Source organism: Triticum urartu, chromosome 7A, assembly GCF_056163025.1.
Source record: "Triticum urartu cultivar PI428250 chromosome 7A, HENAU_Tu73, whole genome shotgun sequence".
Taxonomy (NCBI): domain Eukaryota; kingdom Viridiplantae; phylum Streptophyta; class Magnoliopsida; order Poales; family Poaceae; genus Triticum; species Triticum urartu.
Genome location: NC_141879.1, coordinates 700,730,656 through 700,741,136, shown reverse-complemented (window position 1 = coordinate 700,741,136; position 10,481 = coordinate 700,730,656). Strand labels below are relative to the sequence as shown.

Here is a 10,481-nt window from a genome sequence, read left to right as displayed (position 1 = left end):
TTCAAACATACACACATTATGCATGATATGTGTAGATACAACATGGCATCACAAAAAAACCCTATTAAGCAAAACACTTGGGAAACTTACCGTCATCACGGAGGTGTAGGTGTAGGACCGGTCGCGCCAGTGGCAGACGGAGAAGGATCGGTCGATGCTTGTCGGGAGTTACGCTGCACCAAAGATTATTTCCAATGTATCGTTAGCATGATGCAACTCAAATATTGTGAAGACTAGTAACTAATGACCGTTCAAATGAAACTCACCGTGCCCGCCGGAGCAATGACTGGCATCGGCGGAGGGGTCTGGCCGTTCGTCTTGCACATGGACTGCACATTTGGTTTTGACGAGTCAGTCATATTAGTTACTAATGAAAGGAACATTGCGTGCATGATTTAGCTAATATGCAGAAGAAACTTACCACGAAGAGCTCGTACATGGCCCGGTTAGCCGAGTCATTCCGGTTCCTCTCCTCCTCCAACAACCTAGCCGTCCTCTCCTCATTCTCCCTGTCCCTCTCCGCCGCCTGCCGGTCCCTCTCCGCTAACTGCCGGTCCCTCTCCTCAAAAGTAGCCTGGGTCTTCGCTCTCTCTGCCTCAATAGCAGCCTGCAACACCACTCGTTAGCATTGTAATCATCGACGGCCGCAAACACAATGTAATGGAGGAAAGGCTACTGAGTCCGTATAACAAACCTGGAATTCGATTTCCACTGGTCGTAAACGAGGCGGTATCTCAGGATCAGAGCTGGTCTGGCGCTTCTTGATCTGCGGGAGAGTGCTACTACAACGTATCAGTCCATTACCAATGGCTAACGATCCATGGGACCTCCCACCACCAGATATCATCACCAGCTCTGGATCAAGAGGCCGGCTCGGGTTAAAGTCCGGCCCTTTCCTCGCCTTCCCCTGCTTAACGTACTGCACCATCTTGTGGTGGGAGGCCTTGTTGCTGAAGTTCTTTGCATTTTCGAGGTCAGACTCAGAGAATGCCTTGGCCTTCTTGTACGGTGCAATATTGGACATGCCATAGAGGTCGAACATCTCTGGCACTGGAGCCTTGTTGTGTTTTGACTAAAAGAGAGGAACAGAGTATTAGTTAAGGACGCAAACTAGCACAAAGAATTAATTTGCATGAATCATCAAGCAAACCACACATACCCAGTTTTTCCCGTACCCATGTAGGTTGAAGCTGCCTAGATGGTGTGGCACACCTTTCATTTTGAGACGCTTCTCCTTTGCAATGTTGTGGGCGACGCGCCATTGGGGAGAGCACCACTCGTCCACCAACGCCTCCCATCAGTCCATCTTGTCCGTACACCATCTCGGGGGCACCTAAGTTAAGCAAGAGAAATTTGAGCGCTATGCCTACGAATCAAATCAAGGAAACTAAGTACAAGGCCTTAAGAATAGGTAATTACCTTCATGTACTTCTCCTTACTTAGAAACTTGTCCCGGCACTTCTCTTTTCTCCTCCTAATACCAGTCTGTGCTAAGTAGTCTCGAACAGCCTGCGTCCGAGCCTTGTGCCGAAAGTTTCCAAGTAGGCGCCTGCACTCGGCGTCGATAACCCGAGCCGCGGCCTCCTCCTGTCCCTCAGCACACCTGTAGAAGGTCTGCAATCAAACAAGAAAACACGGATTAGAAGGTCTGCAATCAAACAAGAAAACACATGTAGACATCCTTAAGCGGCGCATGTACATGTACCACACACGCATTAGGAAGTTTTTTTTGTAGCGGCGTCGTATGTCTTGATCCCATTATCCCAAGCTTCTTGCAGTTCATCCTTAAGCGGCTGCATGTACACATTCATATTCTTCCCCGGATAGTTAGGCCCCGGAATTATCAACGTCAGGAAAATGTTCTTTCTTTGCATAATCTGTCCGGGGGGAGATTGAGTGGAATGACAAATACAGGCCAACAACTGTATCGGGCTGCCATCATACCAAACACATTGAACCCATCCGTGCTGATGGCTACTCGAGGATTCCTTGGATCCTCTGCTTTTTCATCATGCAATGCATCGAAGTGTTTCCATGCAGCACCATCCGATGTGTGTACCATCATCAGATTCCCATCTGCATCCCGTTCGGTTCTTTTGCCCAATTTGTGCCATGTCATCTGGCTGGCCGTCTCTTCGACCATGAATAGACATTGAAGTCTTGGTATGATTGGCATATACCGAAGAACGTTAATGGGGAGTTTGGTCTGACTCTTCTCACCCATACCGTTGTCTACCTCAACATACCTGGAAGACTTGCAAATGGGAAAATAGTTCAAGTCCGCATACTGGAGCCTAAATAAGGCACATCTATTCTCATAGGCATCTATCTTCTCATAGGGCATCTTAAGTACACGGAGGATTTTGTCCGACTGGTACAGGTTTGCAGGCATTATATGGCCTTTGGGTAGAAATCGTCCAAATAGTGTCACCATCGCGTCATAGCATTCTCTGCCCAAGTTGAATTGAGCCTTCAGAGCCATTACTTGTGCGATGGCATCCAGCTGACAAAGCTCGGTGTGCTCGTGGAGAGGACGCTTCGAAGACTCCAACATATCATTGAAGGCCTTTGCAGATTCCTCCATCTCATCATCCGAATCCCGAGCATCATCAAAGTCTTGCACCATGTCTTCCATCCCGGTACCATTCTCATCAGTGCGACAAGGCCCTCCTCAGCTCTGGAACGTTGGGCAGACTCACCATGAAATGTCCACATCGTATAACCGGGCGTAAAACCCCACTTTTGCAGGTGTTTGATCATTTCAAACTCTGACATCTTACGATAGTTGTCGCACTCGACACAGGGGCACCAGGTTGTTTCCTGTCCATTTGCAAATGCGGCTCTGATAAACCCCTTGGTTTTTGTCATCCATTCAGGGGTCATGTCCTTCTGACTAGGGTGACCGGTGTACATCCACGCACGATCACTCATCTTGCCTAGCTACTGGACACACAAGAAATACATACATAATTCAGCAAACCATATTCATCAGTTAATAGAGTTTCTCAGTTTTATTATGTCCATGCAACCTAGACGCTAATAGGTAAAGATAGGTCCTAATCCCACCCGAGTATGTGTAGATTGGGTTCGTTTTCCCATGCTCTGTTCCGGATCCGACACAAAATTTCGGCAGCACCTCCCCGTTGTTCTCCTGATACACGTCTTGGCAATAAGCAGAGAGGATGTGTACCCGGAGAACAACAGGGAGGCACTGACGAAATTCTGCATCGGATCCGGAGCAGAGCATATGGGAAAACGAACCCAATCTACACATACTCTGGCTGTCCATGGATAACGTTGGACAATTCGAAAGAATCACGGTTATAAATATGCAAATGCATGCATATTTATAGATGTAACCCTTTCGAACGGGAGACACATAGTGGTCACGCATACTGATGATTCAATCTACCTATAGCTAGCATGTTTCATCGGCACGAAGACCGGAACATAGAAAATGATTGGGGGAGGAGGAGATGTCATTTGTGCTCACCCACGAACGTCGGGGCAGAGCTCGTTGAACGCACGGGGAGGTCGTCGAACACCAGACCCTCGCAGCGACGAAACAACTGCACATTTAAATCCACCCGATCAACACAAATATACATGCCTTTCGGTGTGCACTTAAATAGTCTGTCCACTGTACAATGTGATTTTTTTCAGTAGGGGTATAGGCGAGAACTCATAGACATCGTACCTTGGGCAAGAAGTGCTCAAGCGAGGAAACGAGAGTGACCAAGGCTGGATCAAGCCCAATCTCCACCTTTACCTCCCTTAATGTTGTTGCTGCATCATCAGCATCACCCTCCTCTGCCTTTCCTCCGGGCAATGCAACCTCCCCTGCAAATCTCAAGTGGAGAAAACAAAATCAGATAGGGTTTATCCAGCTCGTGTCTAGGTTGGTATCTATTTGTGAACCTGATTGTTCAAATATAAAAGCTAAGTAAGCCAAACCAGCACTAAACAGAAAAAGCTAGGTTAAAAATCATCTTAAAATTAGGGAGTGTCTATTTAGTACTTGATTGCTTTTCAATTTGGTAACATTCACATTTCCTGACAAATAAACGGAGGACACTTGTATGTCCAAAAAACCCCACCCCGGCGATTGTATGCTTTCTATTTCTAAAAAATGGGTCGGGCTAGACTGTCACCCGGTTTCAACTAAACCTGAACCACAAATACCCTGGACCATGGCGAACAACTGCCCATCAGCTTGCGACCCACCAAACAGCCAAACATTGAGGGAAATCCCAGGAAGATCACCAGGTCAGAAACACTTCTACTTACTATATAGTAATAAAATCTGGAGAAATATTAGTATATTAAATTAGAAACAAACAGGATACTTTGGAAATTACAAAAACTTTGAAGTCTAGAATGAAGAAATACAGTGGCAAAAAATCATAGAACCTACACTATAATCCTTAGGTAGCTGAAAATTACACTGCAGACTCAATATTAGTGAAAGCATGCAGAAAAATACAAAAGAATGTGTGCACCTAATAGGCTAATAGCATAAAAACATTCAGAGCCTACACACTGTGTTGACAAAGTAAATGACACTGAAAATTATCAGGAATTATAGTGCAAAAGAGTCCAAGAACACCTACAAATTACAGTCCAAGATTTACACTAGCAGAACTTGCCAACTTACACTGCAACTGCCTAGCAATTACTTTGTAATGTAGCAAGAAGAGAATTTTTTCAATTTTGGTTGAATTCCAATTGCAACTTCGACTGCAAGTCTGAACATTATTTTTTTGAAACAGCAAGCAGATTTTTAACACTATAAATCTTGCTTTCAGTTCATCAACTTCTTTCGATCACATACAAAAGATGTTTCTCTAAAAGATTTTCAGAGGCCTATATCCCATCCTACTAGTTTCTGATGGGAATTCAACCTAACTGCATAATTTGACATGGGGACCTGCAAGTCCGTGTATAGATGTGAACCCTAGCATCACAGTTACTGTGCATGTTCTGCTCAGAAACAGAGAAAGGATTACATCATCATTGTAGAATGTCCTTAGTGGATTTCTCACCAATACATATATATATACAGGTTCAGTATCATGCTCAAAACTTGTAACAAATGGAGGCCAAGTTTGAAACCTCGTATGGATGAAAACATGTAAAGAGGTGTTCAGCGAAGACATGTAAAGATTTTCATGATAGCATACTACCAACATCAGACCGGTCTGTGTCTCCCGAGTTGATTTAGAGAGCAAATCAAATAATGATAATTCGATTAAATGATGAACAAAGCACAGGAACAAAAGACGGGTTAGTCTAGTCTATCATCAGCATGAGCATTCTCTACGTCTCACTGAGAATAGATGAAGAACCCCAAACTGAGTCCATCTTGTACTAAAAACTTGTAAATTGTGACATAGTGCTGTACATCTACACCTTTTTCGTGTGGAGGGGCGGGCGCAGGGGCCTGGCTCGGTGGATGGCGCGGTGGCGGGGAGGGCCGCGGGGAGGGGCCGGCGCCGCGGCCTGGCTTGGTGGAGGGGCGGGCGCAGGGGCGGGCTGCGGTGGCGGGGACGGCCGCGGTGGCCGGAAGGGCCGCGGGGAGGGGGCGGCGCCATGGCCTGCAACGATTGACGGGCGGGCGCAGGGGCGGGCTGTGGTGGCGGGGCTGGTCGGGGGAGGGCTTCGGTGGCGGGGAAGGGCGGGTCGGCGGCGGTGCTGGGCGGTGACGGGGAGGGGCGGGCTGGCGACGGTGCTGGGTCGTGGCCTGGAGGGCCGTGGGGAGGGGGCAGGCGCAGGGGCAGGCTGCGGTGGCGGGGAGGGTCGGGGGAGGGCTGCAGTGGCGGGAAGGGGCGGGCCGACGGCGGTGCTGGGCGGTGGCGGGTAGGGGCGGCGTCGGGAACACGGGGCTGGGGCGCGGTTCGGTGGTGGCTGGGAGAGGTGGGGAGGAGAGAGAGGGGTGGGGCCGGGCTGGGGGAGAGAGAGAGAGGGGTGGGGCCGGGCTGGGAGAGAAAGAGAGGGGTGGGGCTGGGCTGGGAGAGAGGGGAGGAGATTTTTTTGTGAAGAAGAGGGGGAGGAGATAGTCACACTTCTTTGCCATCAGCCAACGGATGGCAAAGCCCCACCTCTTTGCCATCAGCCAGCTGATGGCAAAGAATCTTTGCCGTCGGCTGGCAGATGGCAAAGAGGTGGGGCTAGTGGGCCGTTACAACTCCGTCATCCACTGGGCCCCACCCACTTCTTTGCCATCTGCCAGCGGATGGCAAAGATTCTTTGCCATCTGTTGGCAGATGGCAAAGAACTGGCCGATGGCAACCAGGTTCTTTGCCATCTGTCATTTCTTTGCCATCTGTTTTTTGTAAGCAGATGGCAAAGACGTTCTTTGCCATCTGCTGGCAGATGGCAAAGAACTGACTGATGGCAAATTCTCTGTTTCCAGTACTGAGGGGAATTTCAAGAAGAACAACAAGCAAGTTGCTGCTCAGGAGAAGAAACCCAAGTCTGGACCTAAGCCTGAAACTGAGTGCTTCTACTGCAAGCAGACTGGACACTGGAAGCGGAACTGCCCCAAGTATTTGGCGGATAAGAAGGATGGCAAGGTGAACAAAGGTATATGTGATATACATGTTATTGATGTGTACCTTACTAGAGCTTGCAGTAGCACCTGGGTATTTGATACTGGTTCTATTGCTAATATTTGCAACTCGAAACAGGGACTACGGATTAAGCGAACACTGGCGAAGGACGAGGTGCCGATGCGCGTGGGAAATGGTTCCGAAGTCGATGTGATCGCGGTCGGCACGCTACCTCTACATCTACCATCGGGATTAGTATTAGACCTAAATAATTGTTATTTGGTGCCAGCGTTGAGCATGAACATTATATCTGGATCTTGTTTGATGCGAGACGGTTATTCATTTAAATCAGAGAATAATGGTTGTTCTATTTATATGAGTAATATCTTTTATGGTCATGCACCCTTGAAGAGTGGTCTATTTTTGATGAATCTCGATAGTAGTGATACACATATTCATAATGTTGAAACCAAAAGATGCAGAGTTGATAATTATAGTGCAACTTATTTGTGGCACTGCCGTTTAGGTCATATCGGTGTAAAGCGCATGAAGAAACTCCATACTGATGGACTTTTGGAACCACTTGATTATGAATCACTTGGTACTTGCGAACCGTGCCTCATGGGCAAGATGACTAAAACGCCGTTCTCCGGTACAATGGAGAGAGCAACAGATTTGTTGGAAATCATACATACAGATGTATGTGGTCCAATGAATGTTGAAGCTCGTGGCGGATATCGTTATTTTCTCACCTCCACAGATGATTTAAGAAGATATGGGTATATCTACTTAAACATAAGTCTGAAACATTTGAAAAGTTCAAAGAATTTCAGAGTGAAGTTGAAAATCATCGTAACAACAAAATAAATTTCTACGATCGGATCGTGGAGTAGAATATTTGAGTTACGAGTTTAGTTTACATTTGAAACAATGCGGAATAGTTTCGCAACTCACGCCACCCGGAACACCACAGCGTAATGGTGTGTCCGAATGTCGTAATCGTACTTTACTTGATATGGTGCAATCTATGACGTCTCTTACAGATTTACCGCTATCGTTTTAGGGTTATGCTTTAGAGACGGCCGCATTCACATTAAATAGGGCACCATCAAAATCCGTTGAGACGACACCTTATGAACTATGGTTTGGCAAGAAACCAAAGTTGTCGTTTCTGAAAGTTTGGGGCTGCGATGCTTATGTGAAAAAGGTTCAACCTGATAAGCTCGAACCCAAATTGCAGAAATGTGTCTTCGTAGGATACCCGAAGGAGACTGTTGGGTACACCTTCTATCACAGATCCAAAGGCAAGACATTTGTTGCTAAGAATGGATCCTTTCTAGAGAAGGAGTTTCTCTCGAAAGAAGTGAGTGGGAGAAAAGTAGAACTTGATGAGGTAACTGTACCTGCTCCCTTATTGGAAATTAGTACCTCACAGAAACCGGTTTCTGTGACACCTACTCCAATTAGTGAGGAAGCTAATGATAATGATCATGAAACTTCAGAACAAGTTACTACTGAACCTCGTAGATCAACCAGAGTAAGATCCGCACCAGAGTGGTACGGTAATCCTATTCTGGAAGTCATGCTGCTAGATCATGATGAACCTACGAACTATGAAGAAGCAATGGTGAGCCCAGTTTCCGCAAAATGGCTTGAAGCAATGAAATCTGAGATGGGATCCATGTATGAGAACAAAGTGTGGACTTTGGTTGACTTGCCCAATGATCGGCAAGCAATTGAAAATTAATAGATCTTCAAGAAGAAGACTGACGCTGACGGTAATGTTACTGTCTACAAAGCTCGACTTGTCGCAAAAGGTTTTCGACAAGTTCAAGGAATTGACTACAATGAGACCTTCTCACACGTAGCGATGCTTAAGTCTATCCGAATCATGTTTGCAATTGCCGCATTTTATGATTATGAAATTTGGCAAATGGATGTCAAAACTGCATTCCTGAATGGATTTCTGGAAGAAGAGTTGTATATGCACTACTAGGGAAAAGCCTATACACAGAATTTTACCAGTAGCGCTGTACAAAATCAAGCGCTGCTGCTACTTAGTAGCAGTGCGCGTAAATAAACCGCGCTACTGCTATGACTTTAGCAGTAGCGCGTACTAGCGAAAAGCACTGCTGGTACGTTTGAACTGGGCGCACATGGCTAGCCCAACCTAGCAGTAGCGCGTATAATGGCCCAGCGCTACTGCTAATCTCCTTAGCTGCAGCGCGCTTATGTGTAAAGCGCTGCTGCTAACGGAAATAAAATAAAGTGAAAAACAAGTAGAAAAGTAAATGAAAATGGAAGAAATAGAAAAAGGAGAAAGGGAAAAAATAAAACGTAAAGAAAAATAAAAGAAAAAAGGGAAAAAGGAGAAAGGAATAGCAGTAGCGGGTTCTGCAGAAAATCGCTATAGCTGCAACGTGTATTCCAGAACGCGCTGTAGCTAATGTAGCAGTAGCGCCCTTTCTGGAACGCGCTACTGGTACTTCTGACTTAACCACGCGGTTCGTCCTTCCCCACGGCCACTTCATCCCCCAAATCAACTCCACTCTCGCCGCCGCCGTCACCCCTCGGCCGCCGCGCGCTCTCCCCACGCCGCCCCCGACCCCAGATTCAACGCCGGCCCCGCCCCCGACCTCAACGCCGCCCGGGACGCCGCCCCCGACCCCGACCTCAACGCCGCCCCGGACGCCGCCCCCGCCCCCCGACCTCAACGCCGCCCCGGAGCCCCGACCACGACCTCGACGCCGCTTGCCCCTCCCTCGTCGCAGGCACCCGAGGTGAGCACGCCTGCTCCTCCCTCTCCCCTACCTATGCCTAGGGTTTCTACCTCCATCAAATTAGTTAGGGTGGAAACGAATCGGATGCGGATGCGGCTCAAATGAGTTAGGGTTCATGTAAGGGTGGAAACGAATCAAATTTCTAAGATGAATCATAAAACGAGTAAAATTTGACCACTTATTTCACTTTATAGTTGGATAATTGGAATATCCGCTAACACTTTCCACCCCTATAGGTTCATCAAATTAGATGGTAATCAGGGAAGTAGTTCTTAGGTACTAATTAGTTAGTAAGAACTAGGTACTAATTAGGTTCTAGAATATTTTTATTTATAGTAAGTTTATTTTTAGTAAGAACTAGTTGAATTAATAGAACTAGTTAGTAAGAACTTGTTGCTATTTTTTTAGTTAAAGCAATTTTCCCGCATCGACGTGGACGATGCCTATCCCGCATCCTCGTCGTCGAGTCGGCGGAGGATGACACCTACTTGACCAGATGGGCCATGTCCGGGACTGGGCTCCGCCGGGGTGGTACTGGGAGGCGCTACCTACCGGGGGGCGCAGGTTGGTGAGGAGCCAGCCTGTCGTTGACCCGAACCTTCTTTGGTGGCGGTCGCGTGGGCCAGTGACGGTCCAGAGGCTCGAGGACTCCGCGGAGGTGGTGCATCACCGTGTCAGTGAGGAGGACGCGCACGTCCGTTGCTACTTGTTTGCGTTGGAGCACAGGTTCTCAATACCTGGCAGGTTCTCCAGGGATCTCACTGGAGCTATGATCCCGTGATGGTTCCTTCTCTGTGGGTGTCCACAGCCCGCGCCGATACCCGTCGTGTGCTAGGGTTTTAGTTGTACTAGTGATGTTATAGGTATGACACTATTCGGGATGTATTAGTGATAATATTCGACGATGTACGGACGCATGAGATGATTTACTTTTGCTTATTGAATGCATGCTAATTTGAGTCTTATAAGATATTTTGAAATGTATATCTTGTGTTGCTCAATATCCAAGTGGCCGGTCATGTTTGCAGGTTACACCTCCGAGTGGCCTATGTTTTGCTGGAGTGTTGATTCATTTCCGTTCCGGCAAATTTTAGGTGCTCGATATATCCTATTTTAGCAAAGGTCATGCCGGATTTTTCCATGAATTTTGGCA

The 10,481-nt window shown here is 47.3% G+C and overlaps 1 protein-coding gene across 1 annotated transcript; it reads right to left on the bottom strand.

Annotated features, from left to right (window-relative positions):
• Positions 1–251: 251 nt before the first annotated feature.
• Positions 252–1,291, bottom strand: LOC147961775 (uncharacterized). The gene is made up of 4 exons (XM_087537534.1): positions 1,160–1,291; positions 695–1,072; positions 422–607; positions 252–329 (listed from the first exon to the last, which is right to left on the bottom strand). The coding sequence occupies exons 1-4, from the start codon at positions 1,217–1,219 to the stop codon at positions 252–254; spliced, it is 702 nt and encodes a 233-aa protein (XP_087393660.1). The 5' UTR covers positions 1,220–1,291.
• Between the last annotated feature and the right edge of the window lie 9,190 nt (positions 1,292–10,481).

What these genes read in the sequence shown, in the direction of transcription:
- LOC147961775 (XM_087537534.1), bottom strand. Translation starts at nt 1,219, where the DNA reads ATGAAAGGTGTGCCACACCATCTAGGCAGCTTCAACCTACATGGGTAC. An exon ending in ATGGGTACGGGAAAAACTGG is followed by an intron (nt 1,073 to 1,159) that starts GTATGTGTGGTT and finishes CCTCTCTTTTAG; the next exon opens with TCAAAACACAACAAGGCTCC. An exon ending in CCATGTACGAGCTCTTCGTG is followed by an intron (nt 330 to 421) that starts GTAAGTTTCTTC and finishes CCAAATGTGCAG; the next exon opens with TCCATGTGCAAGACGAACGG.